This window comes from Panthera uncia, chromosome B4, assembly GCF_023721935.1.
Source record: "Panthera uncia isolate 11264 chromosome B4, Puncia_PCG_1.0, whole genome shotgun sequence".
NCBI lineage: Eukaryota > Metazoa > Chordata > Mammalia > Carnivora > Felidae > Panthera > Panthera uncia.
Window position 1 is genome coordinate 66668278 of NC_064809.1, and position 21461 is coordinate 66689738.

Consider the following 21461-nt stretch of genomic DNA (forward strand, 5'->3'; position numbering starts at 1 on the left):
TTATGAAATGGAGAAAAATTCAATCTAACATAATACACATATTTCATTTTTAGCTCTAAATAAAGAGGTTAATTTTGATTATAATGAAAAGGATTACAGTGAAGTGCTTTGGCAAATAATACTTGATCTGATGAAGGCAATGTTTGATTCAACAAATTGCAGTGTAATAAATTATTCTAAGAGTTATTTTTGAAATTATTTGCCTGTGACCACAATACTTGTACTTAGAGTTAAACACACAAAATTTGATGTATTCATGTATTGTAAGACAGCATGTTCTTTGTTTCTTGTTTCTTGTAGCATGTAGAATTTTAACTTCAGAATATGAGTTATGTGGTTTAAAAGGTTTCCAAGAGTTATTTTAATATCCAGGGTTCAATACGTATTTTATCTAAAGCACTACAATTATCTTTTAACACCTCTGTGCACTCAATTTTTATTTCTTACACTTATGTGGTGACAGTTGAATAGTAAAATAAAATCTCTCAAATTCATATTCATTCCTAATCAGAAATGGAAATCATCACACGGTTTATAGACATAAAACCATACATTTTGTTTCTGTGCAATTAACGTACATATCTCAACAAAGAATCTGCATGGCTAACATAGGAGAAGTTGTGAAGTATTTTTCTTTGAGTCACAATTATTTGTTGGTATGTGCAGCTTAGTAAATGAACATGTTACTTTGAGCACTCTGAGGAAGGTATGACTATTTCCTATGGGGAAGGATGTGGGGAATCCAGGGATAATTCATCTTTCATCTGTTCTTTTTTTTTTTTTAATGTTTATTCAGTTTTGAGAGAGAGAGAGAGAGAGAGAGAGAGAGAGAGTGAGTGGGGGAGGGGCAGAGAGAGAGAGAGACAGACTCCAAACCAGGCTGTAGGCTCTGAGCTGTCAGCACAGAGCTGGACCTGGAGCTCTAACCCATGAACCTCAAGATCATGACCTGAGTTGAACTTGGACACTTAACCTACTGAGCCACACAGGTGCCCTTCATCTGTTCTTTAAAATTTTAACAGATCTGGGAATGATATCTCAGACTGAGCCACAACATTTGCGTGTAAAAACACGGACTTCATCCATGTAGCTGGTCTCTAAGTGCCTCCAGTACAAGACAAACTATGCTTTATTTATCTGTGCAACTCCAGTTAGATAAGAATCCAATAGTAAACAAATCTGATGAGATACAGCAACTACCCTGAAAGATTTATAGGGAGAGAGAATAACATGGAGAAAAATAAAGAAGAGGTCATTGGACTTAGCAATTTGAAGCAATTTTGTGATTTGTGATTTTTTGAGAGAGTGAATTTAGTAATATAAAGAAGTGGAAAACAGATTATGGGTCATTAAAAAGCTATTACAGAGTGAAGTACAAAACATAACCATATATCAGTTCTTCTTTGCAGTTCTGTGACAAAGTGTTTAATGGTGTGGAGGGTAAGAAGAAGGCAATATTACAGATAATTTTTAAAGATGGAGAGTCTGTAAGGTAGAATGCAGTAGAACAAGTGAAACTGAAGGAAGATCTAAAAAGACAGAAGTGTGGGAGAGTCGGAGTCCTGATGGGGCAAGGTTCTATAAGGTATTTAGGAACTGGAAGTGAGAGTACCAGAAAAAATATTAGATTTCAGATATTACCAGATGTTTGGGAGAAACTTTATCCAATGTTAATGCACAGGAGCTATTTAATATCATTTCTAGATTGAAGCATAAAACTAACACAACAGTAAATTATAAGAAGGTCATAAGTTTCAAAAGTAAGAGCTGTGGAATATTTTCCCAACAAAATAGATCTAATCTTTCAAAATCATATTAAGTGAAAGGACACAGGAAAAAAAAAAAAAAAGGTATGTGGGAGGGCAAATTTGCTTTGCTACCCCCTGCTAAAGAAAACCCATACTTTCCTATGGTACTGAATCAATTTTTAGCTTGGCAGGAAAACATATTTATATTTATATTTATATTTATATTTATATTTATATTTATATAATTATATATATATAATATATAATAGATTGCAGCTACTGTGAGGCATTATCATTATAATTGAGTGGGTAATGTGTGCAGCTTGTGTTTCCTAGTGAAGAAAAAATTTATGGTCTTGGAGTGCCAGAAAAAATTGCATAACCTCATTTTTTATTGTTTGTTTCAGCTCCTAATGTAGCGCCTTCAGATGTAGGAGGTGGAGGTGGAAGCAACAGAGAGCTGACCATAACATGGGTGGTAAGTATGAATAATTTGCATTTATTATAGGCTGCTTTACCTACACTGAATCTCAAAACCATTTTGTTTCCTGAAATAATATGGAATAAAAGACAATGCCCAGAGTAAACTGTTTTTGTTTTGTTCTGTTTTGTTTTTGTTTAAATATAATAAAAAAAAAATTTGAATTGGCAATTAGAGAAATTATCAACAAGTAGAAGAAACTGAGTTCACCAGAGATTTCAATGTAGATTTTGTCTCCATTAAGTGAATGTAAAGAGAAAATTGAATTTTGAGTGGAAAGCAATCCACTGTTGTTCTGCATATGGTTGTTATCAACATTCATTTGTTGCTTTATGCCTTATGAGTTAACTCATAAGGTATAAATCTAGTGAGTGAACATTGAACACTTTTATTCATGGTCAAGATAGAATCAGAGGCCAAGGATACTGGCTATCTATTTGTTTCCTTTGCATGACCGTATCTACCACCTTTCTTGATTTATAAGAATTACCTGGAGAAAAATAGGAATTTGTGGTTTATAGAGTAACAATATAAAAGTTATTGCTGTTATTTTTGGTGAAACAAATAAATTGTTCACAATGTATTTTAATTTAAATAAAATGTGAATTTTATTTTTAAAAGAACATAACAAAGAAATACCTTTTATAACCATAGATGCAAAACTTAACAAAATGTTGGCAAATTAAACCCAGGAAAATACTAAAAGAATGATACACTATGACAAAGTAGAGTTTATCCCAGCAATGCAAAGTTGGTTTCACAAATCTCATCATATTGGCAGAATAAAGGAATGAAACCATAGGATCTTCTCAATAGATGCATAAAAAGCACTTGGCAACTTAAAAAAGTCATTTATTTTTTAAAAATTCAAGATAAACTAGAAATAGATGGGAATTTCCTACACCTGGTAAAGAGTATTTATAGAAATCTTGTAGCTAATATAATGGGCTCAGTGGTGAGAGACTAAGTATTTTCCTTCTAAGTTTGGACACAGAGCAAATATATCCCCTCTTGATGTTATAATAGTCCCCAACCAGTGAAATAGGGCAGAAAAAAAGAAAAGGAAGAAGAAGAAGAAGAAGAAGAAGAAGAAGAAGAAGAAGAAGAAAAGAAAAAAGAGCACGAAGTGTATATGTGCAGAAAATTCTAGGAAACCTATAAACAACTATTAAAATTAATAGGCATATTTAATAGAATTTCAGGATACCTAATCATTGTTCTAAAGTCAAATGTTCTTTTATATTTTATTGATTTGCTGCTAACAAAACTTTAAAAATACATTTATAATGACAACTAGAAAAACATAAAATACATAGACATAAATTAAACAGAAACATACAAGACTTCTCTACCAAGAACTACAAAATATTCCTGAGAGAAACTAAGGAAAATCGAAGTAAATGAACATAAATAACATGTTCATGGATTAGAAGAATCAAGTAAATTTGAAAAATAAAAACAGAAAAACAAAGGTGCAGGATTTCACTACCTGAATTCAAAATTTACTAAAGCTGCATTAATTAAGACAATGTGATATTCCCATAAGGACTGATACATATCAATGGAGTAGAGAGCCCAGAAATAGACTCACACTCATATGATCAATTAACTTGCAACAAAGGCACCAAAGTGATACAAAGAAAATAACTTTATTTTCTTTTTCAATAAAAAGAAAAACTTGTTAACGAAAGGTACTGGAATAATTGGATATTCAACTGGGGAACGTTTACCCAAAAGGAATCTGGATGTCCTTTGGTACTGCTCTTGTTCACTACACTAAACTGATATATTTGTCCTTTTCTATTTACACATCAGTAATGTAGTATCAGCTAGTCCAAAGACCATATCTACTATTATGGTAATATTTCTACTGCAGGGGTATTCTCCTTTTGTTTGTTTTGTAACAATAATTTTTTAAGCTAGAAAGCAACATTTTTTTTAAATTAATGACAGCTCCAATGCTGAAGTATTATGTAAACAAAAATTACTCAAGATCACACGTCAGAAATAACTCACATTGACATTTTGGGGTGGTCTTTCTAATCTTCTACATATGATGTCATAAAATTTGTAAAATAAAAACAGAAAGCTGTTTTTTAAGCATTTTTAAACTTAATATTATTTTGCATGCAGTTTTCTTTCTTCAAGACTTCTTGAGATTTTATTATGTTGTTTGCATAGAATATGGCAATATTAACTTTCAATTCAACATGTTTCCATGACATTTGTAATTGCATTTTTGAAAAACAAATTTTATCTTCAAGCTTTATCCAACTTGAACATCTATTTCTGAAGTATCTGACAAACTCACAATGACTTCTTTTCATGAAAATTGTTCATGTCACAATCCCCTATCCAAAATGTTACTTTACTTAAAAAAAAAAGGAAGAAGAAAAAAAATCAATGCTCAAAGCACAAGCAAGAATAAATTACTAAAATTATTTTTTTTCCTCAAATGCAAGTCAGATTTTACCTATGCCTGAGTGTATAGTTCCTGTGCAAAAATTGATCCACTGGCCTAAAAGATTAAACAAACATCTTGCTATCTGATTCTAGACAGATTTTGAGCTCGCTGTGGTGTGGTAACCCAATTTTAATTTATAACACTTCTCTGGGCATTCAAAACTCCAAAGATTTAAAAACTTTTGTATCAGCACCTGTTTTCAAAATGAAGTTTGCTTTCTTACTTGAGACTTATTTTGACCACTAGTGTAATGTATTACAATATGATGTCTCAGGAGTCACCCAAGGGACTTGTTATTGAGGCATCCAAAACGTTTTGTGAATCTTTTATGACCCTAAGGGAAGTCTATCTCAGAAACCATAATGTCTGAGAAACAATGCCTCTCATCTGGATTTTTGAAGTGAGACAGATATTGGTGGAGGAGAGGGCTGCAATAGTATAAACTTGTCTGCATTAGACATCTGTTTATCTAGGTAATATGTTTATATAGGTCCATGTGTGCCCATTAAATATCTTTAGTATTCAATCATTGCAGATAGTCAAAAAGCACAACCTAGCTCCAAGGGATTTTTAGGAGTGCAAAAAAAAAAAAATCAGGTTTTAATTTTTGCAGAAATCAAATCAATTTAAGTAAGTGGATATTTAGCAAAAATTGACTTCATTCAGTGCTGTGTCATATTTTATTCTTGGCATTTAGGTTACATTCTTAAGTAAGATTTAGAAATACTGAATGCTGATTATCAAGTTATTTAATTTGTAGGTTTTAGTCAATGTAACATACATAAGTGTGGATATTAGGGAAATTAGAATATTCTATTCTTTTATATATGAATTTTTTTTATTTTTTTCCCAATATATGAAGTTTATTGTCAAATTGGTTTCCATACAACACCCAGTACTCATCCCAAAAGGTGCCCTCCTCAGTACCCATCACCCACCCACCCCCATCAACGCTCAGTTTGTTCTCAGTTTTTAAGAGTCTCTTATGCTTTGGCTCTCTTTCACTCTAACCTCTTTTTTTATTTCCTTCCCCTCCCCCATGGGTTTCAGTTAAGTTTCTCAGGATCCACATAAGAGTGAAACCATATGGTATCTGTCTTTCTCTGTATGGCTTATTTCACTTAGCATCACACTCTCCAGTTCCATCCATGTTGCTACAAAGGGCCATATTTCATTCTTTCTCATTGCCACGTAGTACTCCATTGTGTATATAAACCACAATTTCTTTACCCATTCATCAGTTGATGGAGATTTAGGCTCTTTCCATAATTTGGCTATTGTTGAGAGTGCTGCTATAAACATTGGGGTACAAGTGCCCCTATGCATATATATGAATTGGTTTTAAAAAAAAAATTGGATGGTATCTGTTTCAGGATAAGATGCAGGCTTGTCAAAAATTCATAATTAGAAATCCTATTCTAAAATTTTTAAATCAAGTCTCTGTGGCCTGAGACTTATTAATTTTTTTCCCCCAAGGAGTTTTTTTTTTTTTTTCTGGATTTTTTTTTCCTCCAGTTTCATTGGGATTTGAAAATTCTCTAGCTGACTCTGGTATACTCTATATTGCAAAAACTAGGTAGATAACTATCAATAAGAAAAATGTTCAAACTACTGTGAAACACTAGGTTATATTATCTAATAATTTAAAAAATCACAATATATGCATCCTGGGGATTATGCTTCAGGATGTACATTTCTATACCATCCTGTTTAACATAAGTATATTCAAGAAACTGTGGTATACTTACTTCATGGTTTTTTCAAGATAACTTTGATTTTTCTGGTGAAAAATTGAAGACACAATTTGCATATTTCTCTTTTTGACTGAAAACGACTAAGTGATGAGTATTTACTAGAACTAGCTTTGTCGTTATTTATAAATAATGACTTGTTAAGGCTGACATGAACTTCCTTATTGGGCAGATGACGTGTGTAATGATAAGAAACTCAGGAAATATGCCAAACAGAGCACATTCTTCAATACTGTGTCAGACAGGGGCCCACAGCCAGCCTCCTACAAATGAAGGCAATATCATCTCTTCCTTCCTTTTCTCTCTTTCCTCCTCTGACCAGTGTCTACTGTTTGATTACAGGACAGATATTCTAGAGTCATATACAACTCTCTTTGTTTTAGGTTCTAGGCACGAAAGTAAATGAAACTCACAGAAACTCTACCCTCATGAAACTTATATTCTAGTAGTTGAGAAAGATAATGAAGTAGATAGATAAGTAAATTATATAGTGTGGATCATGGTAGTGTTACAGAAAAGAAAATAAAGCAGGGAGGTGAGGTGTATGGGGTGTTATGGAAATAGTCTTGAAATGGCAGATCTTGTGGCCAAGAAAGACAGCAAGTAGGTGATTTTTACCTCAAGAAAGTGAAGGAGGGAGGCTTCTGATGTATGGGAGAGCATTCTAGGCAGAAAGAATTGAATGTAAAAAGGTCCAGAGTGAGAGCCCCCCTGAGATATTCCAGGAAGAGAATACTTAGTAAGTAAAGTCATTACTTGTTTGGACATGTTTTTGCCATGGCATTTTCAGGCAGCACTAACTTATGAACATGTTTTTTTAAGTAATTTTTTACAAAGAACATGCTTCCATGTGTATTGTTATTATTATTTGCGTTGGATTTCCTCCCTATTAATTATATTGCTTAAACCTATTTAATATATCAATTTCTATTTAGCCTTTGTCAAGAGAATACCACTACGGCAACAATTTTGGTTACATAGTGGCATTTAAGCCTTTTGATGGGGAAGAATGGAAAAAAGTTACAGTAACTAATCCAGATACTGGCCGCTATGTCCATAAAGATGAGACCATGCGCCCTTCCACTGCATTTCAAGTCAAAGTTAAGGCCTTCAACAACAAAGGAGATGGACCTTACAGCCTCACAGCAGTCATTAATTCAGCACAAGACGGTAGGTAAAAGATCTTACTAACGTGATGAGGGAAGATAAACCTAACTCTCTGGTAGGTATTTTGTTTGCTGTCTTTCAGGCCTTACTTGCTAAGATCTTTTCATAGTACTAGGCATTTAGTAAAAGAGTATTACTTTGATCCAAACTAAAATGTCATTCCAACCATTTAAAGACAAGAGTACCTCCCAAATCTTTTTCATCCTTTAGATCATGCCCACGATAATTAGGAAATCTCCACTAAAATAATTGGCTTTGGACCCCTGTTTTTGGCCTCTTGATTCTAACTGTGAAGTGAGAAATTCTCCATACTTGGTTGGTACCAGTATGTCTGTGCATTCACAATGCTTACTACTTACAAATTCCTTAACATGTACTTTTCTGGGGGTAAATTTCCCCTTTTAACCCCCAAATTGTATAATTATATCCTTTATGTAACTTCTTTGCCATTTCAATAGAGTGCTGAAATTTTATCAAAGGGAATCTAGGTATAATTCTATAAAGAAGGAGTCAGAAAGTTGAATTATTTTATTGGGAAAGGAAAAATTTGTCTGGAGAACTAGTTAAGGGGAAAAATATATAGATACTGGCTCTCTTTGTTTTTCTAGAAACTTTATCTGAACTGAGAATGCTTTTAAAAGACTTTATATGTCTTTGATAAATAATACATCGTTTTGGATTAAACATAATAACATTGATTTCTGTGATTTCCTATTTAAGCTACTATGCTTTTTATTGTTTTCCTATTAAAGAAACATAAGACCTCCTTATTATATCTCCGTACTCATGAGCACTATGTAAACAATTAATGGCTAGAAAAGCAAATGGAGATTCCATTGCCTTCTGACCTGACACATTTGTCCTTGGCCAAGTTCTCTTCACATACGTGTGAGAAGCACAAAAGGAAATAAAACAGGAAATACTCCTCTGATCTCTTAGAGGAAAAACACTCTATTCATTTGCCCAATTTGCGTTACCTTCTACTTCAAAATATACATTTAGCTATCAGAACTCACATAACGCTCTTCAGGCATACAGTTATTAGCTTCCCTACTTGTTAAAAATTTAATGTGTATTCCCATCATTCCATGATCTTTACTTATAACACAAACATGAAAGGCAATCTTATATATATGGTTATATATACATGTAGGTGCACACACACACGCACACACACACACACACGCTTTTTTTTTAAGTTAAATACATGGAGAGAATAAAAATGGAAATTATTTAAGCTTATAATCAAGTCAGGGCTTTCAGACCTGAGTAATAATTCTTACATTCTCTATACTTATTGTGATTCAATAGAATGATGGTAACTTGAGTCAGTGTTACCAGTTTGAACAATCTGAGTATCCCCCACAGAAGAAATGAAAGTAAAAAGCACTTTACAAGTTATCTTCTCACCCAATATCAACTTTTTAGTGCTTTGCTTGATGCTAAAGTAATCAGGCAAAGGGCCATGCCTGTCATCTCTGTAGTCATGACCATCTGCATTTAATTATATTTCTTTCCTAAATGTTTCATAAGTCTCATAAAACCTGCATGTGCCGAAGCTTGTATAAGCGTTCCTCTCTTCTTCTCTTGCTAGGAAATCAATCATAGTGCTACACATTAACCTTGATTTAGAAAGGCAACAATGTGCATGTGCAGGACATTTTTTACACAAAAGAGGATTATGGTTTGTTAACAAAAGACAATAAAAATTGACCATTCTTGCTTAAAGATTTCCTTAGTTTCTTTGTGTAGTTTTCATAAGGGATGTAAATTACTTTTTATTTTTCACTGAACAGAGACCTTTTTGATACATACTTGACTTGATGCCCAGTTGGAAGATTAGACTTATAAAAGCTTTCCTGAGCACAAGAAGCAGTGGATGTCACAACTTGTTTCAAAGGATCTAAAAAAAAAAAAAAAAAAACTTAGCTTAAACCTAAAAGAAAAGGAGAGAAGTATTTCTGTGTATCTGTAGCTTATGTAAATACAAAGTGTGAGAAAAATGAGAATTAAATGTAATGAACAATTTTAATAATAAATACCAAATTTCCTATTTTTGATAATATAGAGTTATATAAATATAGTGAATTGAATGTGCACCCACAGGCTTTCTTAAAGCAGATTAGTACAGAGAAATACAAAAAAGAATTAGTACAGTTCTTGCTCACAGATATTGGAGAAATCCGAAAGAGTTTATATTTTGTAAAAGTGTGTGTGTGCATGTGTATGTACATGTGTATGAATATATTAACATTCATGTAGATGACTGTGTGTGTCATCATATAACATTGCTGACCATGAAATAAAATAATATTAGTAAAACCAGAAAAAAAGATAATAAAATTACTGGTCTTGTTTTATTTTAGAAATACGAAAACTTGAAAAAATATTAAAATGTAATTTTAATCCATTCATACAGCAAATGGTGCTATATGAATATAAGCACCTTATATAAGAATGTAATGTTCTCATCAAATTTCAGCTCCCAGTGAAGCTCCAACAGAAGTAGGTGTAAAAGTCTTGTCATCTTCTGAGATATCTGTTCATTGGGATCATGTTGTAGAAAAAATTGTGGAAAGCTATCAGGTGAGTTCAATTTTTATTAAACTATATACATTTATTCAAAAGTTTATTATCGTAAGTTTTCAAATATGTTGTCCCTTTGAGTGTTCTGTGGCCATTGATTTATGTGGCAACTAACACTATAATCTCTGTGTCTAATATGTTGGGCATTTATAAGCTAGTTGTTAAGAGTAAGGCGGAGATTCCTAACTAGCTTATCTAGGAGAGACAGAGTCCTGTGTGTTAACAAACAGTTGACTGAAATAAAAACTAAGGTAATAACACCCATAGTTAAATGAGATCTCTTGAGACATTCTCATAAACTGTTGCCAAATTTAAAAATTTTTTGGAAACCATTTTGATAATTTATAAAAGCATCCTTAAAATGTTTATTCTATTTGTCTCAGTAGTTCCACTTCTAATGGTCCCTATAAAGGAAATAACTATAAATATTCCAAATATGTGTCTCATAATGTTGTCTATGAAGGTAGAAAGTTGGCAACATTCGAAATGTCCCAAAGGAAATTTTCCTTGAGTTGAGTCTTAAAATACCAGTAGGAATTCACCAGATACAAAGGGGAGAGTTTGTCTTAGTTGAAGGGAAGAAGACCTGGAAAATTGAAGCTCGAATGATAGTCGGGGCCTTTAATACAATACTAGCAAAATTAAGACTTGATTGTGCAGGAAATGTGATATCATCTCATATGTTTAATTAAACACATAGAGTGAAAATTAGGAGGAATTGGCAACATCTGATCTTTGCAGATGAGCAAATGGATGCCAGAGATTCAACAACTTGCCTCAGCACAAATTAAGTGTCAAAGCAGTATCTAAAATTCAGCTTTGATGATTCAAAGTTCAAGGCTTTATGCCAAACCACAGACTCCTTTCTGTTTTAGAAGTGAATGCCCTTCTGAAGCCATGGGTGCTGAACTACACACACAGCCACCTTGCCCTCTCAATTCTTGTGCACCTCCCTTCTTCATCTGTTGGAATATTAGCTCTTTGAGGGCAAGATTTTGTCTGTTTTTCTCTCAGCGCCAAGAACAAGTGCTGGGCACAGGGTAGGCACTAAACAGGTATTCAGGCTGAATAGAGCTACAGTATTATCAAATCATATGTTACAATCTGGACTTCTCAAAGCCATGTTTCTGAGATGTGACCACAAAACCAACCCAAGATTTTAAGTTTTAAACATTTAAATATCAGGAAGCTTTTTTTCTTCGGTAACATAAGTTATGATTTGGGTACATCTCAAAGTGTCTTCAGATAATCTTTGCAAGGGTTCAGCTGAAGCTATTATGAAAAGAGTGGAATGGTAGGAATGAACTGGAAAGACAGTATTCATAACTTATTAAATTGACCTTTACATTTAAAGCTAGTAGGAAAGGAATGGGAAAAATAAAGAAATTCACTAGGCATTACAAACCCCTATAATAAACAAGTCCAAGGTTTCTTGGGAGAAGACATCAGTATTTGGAGCTTGAAAGTCATCTTGGACCATAGGATTTTTTTCTTCTTTCATATTATTCATTTTTAAATAATAAAAAAAAGAGAAAAAATATTATTTAAAATATAACTCACTCATTGAATCAAAATGCTAAATTTATATTTTACTTTGTTTAAAACATTGACCTAGCATTGGCACCAATGAATTTAGGCAATAACCAGAATATAAGCTTTTTTGATTGGAAGTAAACATCTGTTAAGGATTTTCAATGAAATAGTCCATTAAAAATAATAGTTATCAGATAATATTTTCTCAAATGATAATTTCAAGGAAAATGTATACCATTGAGGAATTTAGTTTCACAGATATCTGACTTTCTGTAACTCCATATTAAGTAGAAAACAGTGAGCTCTTTTGCTGAGCAGATGTGCATTGATATCTCAACTCTGTCACTGAGGAATTTGATAGAAAATTTATCTGAAATTTCTGAAACCTTGGTTCTCTTACCTGCAAAGGTGAGAGAGTAATCATGCCTCATAGAACTGTTGTGTGGAATGAAATAAAAACATTTATTGCCTTTCCCTGTTCTATGTTATTGGACATTTGAAGACAGTGATAGTGATGATAATGACAGTGATGAAAATGATAATGATAATATTGATAAGAATGATAACATTTGTTGAGCCTTTATGATGCTCAACAGCATTGGAGTTTAGAAATATTTGCGTAATAATTAGCATAACCAGATTTGAACCTAGGTCTTACGTCTCCAAATAAATTTAAAATATTGTACATAAATCGCAAAATTATTGTTTCCAGTTTTTCTTTCTTAAAACCTTTTTGAGTTGTTGACACAGAACCTTGAATATCAAAGAGACAAGCATGAAAGCTTAAAAGAGAATGTCTGTAACATTTATTCTCCTGTAAGAAAATGCCCCTGTATGGGGGTGGGGGGGAGTTTGACTGACTATAATGTGGTTATTGTTTCTATTCTAAAATATTATGGGAGAAGCCAATGGTTTAACAAGATAGATGATTGAGAAAACTAATACCCCAGTGCACTTCCTATAAAAATGTACTCAGGGACAAAGTTATAAAGAAACAGAAAAAAAAGTAACACATTAAGAAAATAAAATAAAAACTGGAGAAGCCCGAGTCCTGTGTGATTGACCCCTTCTCAAGGTTAATTTCCTGATATTTCAAGTGAGAACTGTGAGCAGTTGAGTTTAAAAATAATCTCTTCCCTTGTGGTTTTAAAATGTATCTCAGTAGAGTGTTTAAGTGCTACTTATTTTTTCCTCTTGCCTAGTTAAAGAGCTCCCCACTCCTAACCTTAATGGTACAAGTTTTTCTGCAGTGTAGGAAAGGTGTATTAGAGCTTTGAACTCCTGCCCAGAATCCACAAAAGACTTAGTTTGTTCACCCAGCAGGTACAACACCCACTTAACTTAATGTAAACAAGCATAATATGCTATCAGGAATAATGAATGCAAAATCTCTTAACAAGTGAATTAGAGATTAATGCAAATAATCAGTTTCACAATTATCTTAAAAGATTATCAATCCTGAGTAATCTCAGTTTTTTAAAGGTTAATTGATTATAGTGAGCATATTTAGGAAGTACTGATATTTAGGAAGTACTTCATTTTCTTATTTTGGATCTTGATCTCCCCAAAGCAAAGTCTGACACACAGGTGTGGGAGAAGGTAGTGTTTTTGTTGTTGCTGTTGTTGATCCATTTGTTTTAATATGATCCTGGAGAGCAAAAAATGAGGAAAAACAGAGTGAAGAGGAAAAGGGGAAGCTTGGATAGAAAGATGCATATCTTTTTGGCAAACCCTGTTGGCAACTGGTGCTCCATCTCTTGGGATCTTTGAGGACCTTTAGAATGTGGCTTAGAATTGCCCTACCTGGGATAAAAGGGGGAGCATTCATCCACTGCTGCCCCCGACTGGTTAAGGGTGGCCCCATCAGCATCACCTCCTCTCCCACTTCCGTGGACTGTGGGACAAGTTTCACATTGCAGCATCAAAGACATCCTGGGACTGGGAGTGCGAGGCCAGCAGCACTAGCACTAGCACTAGCAGCACAGTGCTTACTGGTCATGCTTAGGAGAAGTACCTAAGTGAAGCCTCCATAGAATTGGTTGGTCCCTGCACCAGTGGCTGGAATAAAAGAATTTTGAATAGCTCCCAAAATGTGTAAGAATACAGATTGGAATGATTTATATTTTTGCTATTCCTTTCCCATAGAATATTCTAATAATCAAAGGAGTCTAAGATTTGGATAATATAGTTATTGTATATTTTTAGAGATTGAGCTTTTTTTGTGTCAGTCTTATTTTTTCACTTAAATGACCATATTAACCGTTTCTCCTAAATACTGTATTAAATCTTTTACAAAAGAATCTTCACTTGTCACATGATTATGATTTTTTTTTTCCAGCAAATTCAGAACTGAAAGGACAGAACTTAGAAATCTGTTACAAAAGGTTACTGAAGGGGCGCCTGCCTGAGCGGCTCAGTCAGTTAAGGATCTGACTCCAACTCTTGATTTCAGCTCGGGTCATGATCTTCTGGTTCAGGAGATCAAGCCCTACATCCACGAGCCTGTTTGGGATTCTCTCTCTCCCTCTGTCTCTCTCTTTCTTCCTCTTCCATGTTCTCTCTCTGTCTCTCTCTCTCTCTCTCTCTCTCTCTGTCTCTCTCTCTCCCTGTCTCTCTCTCTCTCTCTCTCTCAGTCAAAATACCTAAATAAACTTAAGAAAAAAGTTTACTGAAGTTGAAAATAATAAAATGGAGCAAACCCAATTTTCAAAAGTGCTAAATATCTTCAGGCACTTCCATAATTGTAACATCCATTCCTTTTTTCTAAACCCCTTTGGAGAAAATGAGGTTTTAAAAAAGCCATTTTCCCTGCAAATTTCTTAAATTTTTCTGAGAAGGAATATAACTATATTGTCATTGTACAAAAGTATTATTAATGTAGCACACAATTTATGGAAAGTGTGATACTCTTCTGCTAAGGCTTTTTTCTTTTTAGCTTCCTAATACTTTTGTAAAGAGTAAGTATTCTTTGGGCAAAATGATATACTTAGATCTCTCCCTCAAAGATATTAGGGATTTTATGTGAAGTTATACATTTTGATTCCTTCATTTTTTTAATAAGATCTATGATGGCAAAGAACATGTATGCCTTCATTTTTTTAATAAGATCTATGATGGCAAAGAACATGTATGCCTGGGTTCACTGCACTCCCAGCACCTTGCACAGTAAGTGGGACAAAGTGGGTACCTGATAAATATTTGTTCAATGAATGAAAGAGTATCATACATCAAATGTAGCCCTGTGCCCATAGTGTTGAAAATAAATAGTAAATACCCTGTCATCAAAGAGCTTATAATCTAGTTTAAATGGAAAAAGACAAGTCATGAGGCAGTCTAATTAGTCATAATTGCCTAATAAGCACTATGATAGGTTTATGAGAGACAAAAGATGCTATGGGAATTATGGAAATATGTAGAGAAAGAGTGAAAAGTGTATAATGCCACAGCATTAAAAAGAAATGCATTATATATTAATGCAGCGTATGAAGATGAATTTATGGTTTACTATCCATGATTCAGGACCTAGTATATGTATGTATGTGCGTATGTATTTTCCAGTAGTGATAATCCCTTTCCACTAATTCATTCAGGCTCTCTTCTGGTCTCCCTAGTGATTAATCAAAAGCAACACATTTGTTCTGTTCCATGACTACAGGTTGCACCCTTCACTCCAAGCGATTTGCTCATAAATTAATGTCAGTGCTTCACCACATTGAGAAACTCAGTGAGATGATCAAGATGCAACAGCCCAAATTTATTATCTGTTTGGAAATGACGTGCATGGCCAGTGGCTAGTTCAGAGAAAAAAAGATGATGTCATACATTACATATATCTATCTACTATTTATTTTAGTATACTTTGAAAACATTGTAAGTTATATGTAAACATATACTTTAAAGAGATTATTAAATTAAATCATTTTGTCTCAGATGCTTTCATTTGTAAAGATTAACTATACTGTGAAAAGTTCAAACAACTCTCCTGTTCTAAAACAAGGAAATCAAGGACTATTTGGCACTCTCAATAATTCTTTCTGCTCCCTGGTTAAAAAGGCATAGCTAAATCATTGCTTTAATTTATTGTGACTTATTTTTTTTAATGTTTATTTATTTTTGAGAAAGAGAGATAGAGCACGAGTCAGGGAGGGCAGAGAGAGAGAGGGAGACACAGAATCCGAAGCACGCTCCAGACTCTAAGCTGTCTGCACAGAGCCCGGTGCAGGAGTTGAATTCACGAACCATGAGATCATGACCTGAGTGGAAGTCAGACACTTCATTGACTGAACCACCCAGTCACCCCTATTGTGAATTTTAATGGAGACTGACCACCACAGATCCCTGCTAAAATTAGATGAATAAATTCATTTGTCATTTTAGATATAGGTGCAAATAGTAAATTAAGGAAAGCTCTTTTCTTTTGTATTGCCAAAATGCCTCATGGAAATTTGAGTGAGAAGGCAGAAAAATTTTGTCACTTTAATTCCTCATAATGTCTGTCTTTTAGAAATTACCTTTTTGATATCTATCTGGTTAAAAAGTTTCTCTTCTTTAAACTGGATGATAGAAAAGTTGTTAAAATTGAATGAAGATTTTAAAATGTGGTCCACATCTCAGTCAACAAGCATACATATAAAAATGCATCAACCTCATAGATTTCAGTTTTGATTGCTATAAAACATTCTAGATTTATTATGAAGATAATGTATACAGATGATCCTACTCGGGTTCTTGGCATTTCATTAGAATATAAATTTTCATTTTATTTCTCTTTAGTCAAGCATTAGAAGGAGGCCTTATGCATTATCTAATTCAAGTGCCCACTAAAATGTAGGCCATTGTCCTCCCAGATGAATGTACTCACTGCCTGAACCCTTTCAGAATCTGGAAACATCTTCTCGAGGAGGCTCCTCCCCTTAGCAGGTCTTTTGTCTGCCAACTGAGATCTGCCTCTGGAGACACTGGGTACAATTCTAGTTCCTTGGTTCTGAGGCCATCCTTCTGGTCAGATGACAGGAAATGCCAAGGAGATCCTATCAAAACCATTAGAAAAAGTATTGCTGACATGAGAAAAATGAGTACTAGAAAACAAAATAAAAACATTGCAAAGGAAACAAATTAGCAACTTAGTAACTAGGCTTTGTTCTGAAATGTGATCATTCTACATATAAACCTTACTTTGTTACCAAGTGAATTGGAACCATCTAGTTCCATTTTATAATGGTTTCATTTGATTTGTGTAAATGAATTATTCAAGATTATATAAATATTAGATACTATTGTCTAGGCACTTTGCTTAATTGTGAAATTAAATTTTCATTTATTTTATGGCCAGGGAATCTAAAATATATAAAATATCAACACATTTATAAGGAAATTTGCTCCTTTTTATTTTTACCTTAGATACAGGAATTTCTAACCAATAAAATATTCTCATTAGAAGGATGGAAATTATAATTTCCAATTTTACTTAAACTTTAAGAGACAAGGAAGAGTGTCATTGGTACATTGGTTGGTACAAGTAATCATTTTTTTTAACTAATGTTTATTTTTGAGAGAGAGAGAGAGACAAAGTGTGAGTGGGAGAGGGGCAGAGAGAGAGGGAGACACAGAATCTGAATCAGGCTCCAGGCTCTGAGCTGTCAGCACAGAGCTTGGGCGGGGGGGGGGGGGGGGGGAGCTTGAACTCATGAACCCTGAGATCATGACCTGAACCGAATTTAGACGCTTAACGGACTGAGCCACCCAGGTGCCCACAAGTAATCATTTCTAATCACAACATGGATAACATTTTTAAAAATAGATTTTCATAATAAATAATTTCCTCAACTAATTAAACTCTTAAGCCCATTTCTTTGATAGCTGGCAAAAATATAGCTTCAAAGGGAATAATTTTTCACACATATTTCTAAAATGAAATAGCAGAAACTTATTACACTCGCATGTTCTAGGCCATATAATAACTTTTTATAAAACAAAGTTGTATTTCCTGTCAAACTGTTTTAGCAATGACCCATGACACATTTGATATTATACAAACAGAAATAAAACAGTAAATAAATGATAAAAATTATTGTGGAAATACGTCCAAACAGAAACCAGTGTTATATTTTGAAGGTAAATCATATGAAGAGGTTTTTGGTTTCTTCTTCTTCATCTTTTTTTGTTGTTGTTGTTGTTAGAGTGATACTAATTCAGGCCATGAGGTGAGCCCTTGATTTCTTTGACATCTTTAATAGATCTATGTTATGTGCCTTGCCATATTCTAAGACCAATAGAAGTATAAGTAGCATTAAATAACATTTGAGTATATGACACTCAGCCAACATCATAGGTGTCAGAGCCAAGTGAAAAGAATTTTCACTACTGAATCATGACAACATCGTCCTCAATTTGAATGTTTGCAGATTCGGTATTGGGCTGCCCATGACAAAGAAGCAGCTGCACACAGAGTTCAAGTCACCAGCCAAGAGTACTCGGCCAGGCTGGAGAACCTTCTGCCCGACACCCAGTACTTTGTGGAAGTCAGGGCCTGCAATAGCGCAGGGTGTGGGCCTCCCAGTGACATGATTGAGACCTTCACCAAGAAAGCACGTGAGTCAACATTTGCATTTAGACTCATCAAAAACTACCAATCCATTCGGTCATGATGCAAGTTACATTTGAGAGAAATTTACTACCTAGCAGTCCTTAGCACATTCCATTTTAAATTTTATCTTTTACAGCCATCCAAGGTTTAAGACAAAAACAAACAAAAAATCATTGTTAGTTATTGTAGGTGATGAAAACATGTGGAGGATGACTTCACCCATTTAATGTTCTACTACAGAAATAATATTACAGAACCTCCATTTGTAAATTTTGTATCACTAGATAATCAATTTGTATTCTCTGTTACTATTTTTAACATTGTTTTTATAGGACTGCATAAATAGCATATAGCATGAGAAAATTAAAATTGTTTCTTTTCTATACTTTTTTTATATAAACCTTCATCACTGCATAGTGCAAATGTGAGGTAAATGTTGTAGCATTATGTTTCATCTCTTATTACCATATGTTCTCGTTGTTTATACAACAAGACAGCCCATCCTGCTTAAGTCTTCTAATCATTCTCAGCTCTCTGAGTTCACTTTGATATCTCCTTCTTGAACCCACGTTGAATATATAGAAGAATAGAATTTATATTCAAGATTCTAGAGAGATTTGCAAGAATTTAAAGACATGAATACTACTGGTGTTTGGAAATTTATAAAATTCACTTGGGGAAAGTTAACTGAACATGGTGATAGGATACCAGACTTTGGTATCAGCCATGGGCTTCAGATATGTATTTTCCACTTACTGAATGTGTGCCAGTAGACAAATTACCTCCCACCTTTAAGCCTTAGTTTTCTAATTTGTAAGAGCAGCATCCATTCCTTTGTTCTTTTTTTCCATTTATTCATCAGAAGTATGCTATGTGTCTACTATCTCTGTTCTAGCCATTGAGAATACAGAAGGGATCAAACCAGACCCAGAGCCTCTTCTTAGAAGATTTACAACCTAATGGAAGGACATGAAAACAAAACAAAACAAAACAAAACAAAGAACTGACAAATCAATATGAATGATAATATCAGATGACAGGGCAATAAAATGAATAAACATAATAAAATAGAAAGTGACATGGATGGAAATGAATTCCAATTGAGTGGTCAAGAAAAGCTTCTTTGATAAGATGCCATTTGAGTCATATATATATATATATATATCAATATATGAATCGTAAGAAGGACCCACTATGACAACTGGCAGGGAGGGGACTATTTCAGGTAGAGAAAGTAATTAGGGTAAAGCCTAAGGGTGGGAATAGTTTGGTATGCCATAAGTGTAGAAAGGCCAGTTGGGCAAGGATGTAGGCTGGAAGTGAGAAGGAGGAAGTGTGCTGGTGTTGAAATATGAAGAGTCTTGTAGTTGTAGGTCCTGCTAGGGATTAGAGTTTTTTCTAAGTCTGTTGAGAGCCATTGGGAAATTTTAAGGCAGAGAGGGATAGTTAACTTATGCTTGAAAAAAATCATTCTGGCTTCTGGATGGACAATGGGTGGTGGTGGAGTAGGGGTAAAAACAAAAGAACCAATTAGGGGACAGTTTTAGATGTCAAGGAGAGAAGTGATGATGGCCAGAACTAAGTGACAATGGATATAAAGAGAAGTGGAAAATTTTCTACAGAAAGAGTTGACAACTTGGTGCTGATTTGGATGTTGGCATGGATCGAATGGAAGACTGAGTACTGTACTTTTGATTCAGAAACTGAGGATTCAGTTGTATCATTTGCCAAAGATGGGAAAGACCCATAGAGATGCAGATTTGGGAGAACATGGCAAATGTTCCATCTTGATTACATTTGAGAAGTCTTGTATACATTCTAATACAGGCAATTGGACACATATGTCTAGAGGCCAAGAGAAAGCATACACCTGAAATAAAATTTTGACTTCTTAAAGCCATACACCCAGATATATAATTTAGGAAAGATTCATAGATCAGAGAAGGGTGCTCAGGATCAAGTCCTAGGTCATGCCAACATCTATAAATTAGGCAGAGGACAGGAGCTGGCACAGGATGGTTAATGAGAAGGAGCATCCGGAGAGGTAGAAGGACACCTGGATGTTAAGAGATCATGAATTTAAGAAAAGAATGAGATTCAGAAAAGGGTTAGAAGGTCAATTCTGTAGAATGCTACAAAGATATTAAGTCTGAAAAGAGTAAAACATAACATTATTTGGCCAACTGGAGATAATTGATGGCTTTAAAAGCAGCAGTTACAAAAGACTGGTGGAGAAAGAAACCCAAGTAAAGAACAAGGAGAAGAGAATAAAAGATAGTTATATTACCTACCTCACAGGGTCAAGGGTACATTAAATGAACCCATGGATATAAAGTGCTTAGTATAGTGCCTGTTATGTAGTAAGCACTCATCAAAATTAGCTGTTGTTGTCACATCATTATCATCACTGACTCAAGGCAGTTTGCAGAACTCAGGTTGGATACGGTGTCTGTCACTTGCATATTATTACTTTCCACAGCTCCGAGCCAGCCCCCAAGGATCATCAGTTCCATAAGATCTGGTTCACGCTATATAATCACCTGGGATCATGTGGTAGCACTATCAAATGAATCTACAGTGACAGGATATAAGGTATGTAAAAGATTACTGGGTTTTCCCCCACACAGGCTTTATTCCTATAAAGAGTGATTGATGTTTGGACTTGACTGACGTTTATTTCACCAAAACCCTTTCAGCTTTCTTATTCTAGCTTTATAGCGGAATCAGATGACATCGTACTGTGATAAATTTTGAAATGAGAAAAGATCTTCAGTGAATTCTATGAAAATTCTATGTCAAGTGAGCAAGATAGGTACAATAACTGCTTTAAAGAATAAAGTTGTTAAAGTAATCAGTGCATAAATCCATTTTTGTTTGGCAATGATTAAGATAGCGTTGCCTGGCACACAGTAAACTTGGGTATATTGAGTTGCATACCATAAATGAACCAAAAAAAGATTATTTCCATATATTCTATCACACTTTTTTTATTGGATACCAGACTTTGGGAATAATATTAAAAAATTTAATTCTGAGCAATGTTTTAAGACTACTTCAAAATGTTCAAAGAGCCCTCATTTTTATACCTATTCCATAAAACACACACACACACACACACACACACACACACACACACACACACACA

General features: G+C 34.2%; 1 protein-coding gene across 2 annotated transcripts in view; it reads left to right on the forward strand.

Annotated features, from left to right (window-relative positions):
• CNTN1 (contactin 1) overlaps positions 1 to 21461 on the forward strand; it is a 364093-nt gene that overhangs the window by 297974 nt on the left and 44658 nt on the right. For both annotated transcript variants that reach the window (XM_049625293.1, XM_049625294.1), the window contains 5 exons: positions 2156 to 2226; positions 7380 to 7614; positions 10094 to 10197; positions 18135 to 18321; positions 20796 to 20908. In XM_049625293.1, the coding sequence (XP_049481250.1) occupies positions 2156 to 2226; positions 7380 to 7614; positions 10094 to 10197; positions 18135 to 18321; positions 20796 to 20908 (710 nt within the window). The remainder of the gene's footprint in view (positions 1 to 2155; positions 2227 to 7379; positions 7615 to 10093; positions 10198 to 18134; positions 18322 to 20795; positions 20909 to 21461) is intronic.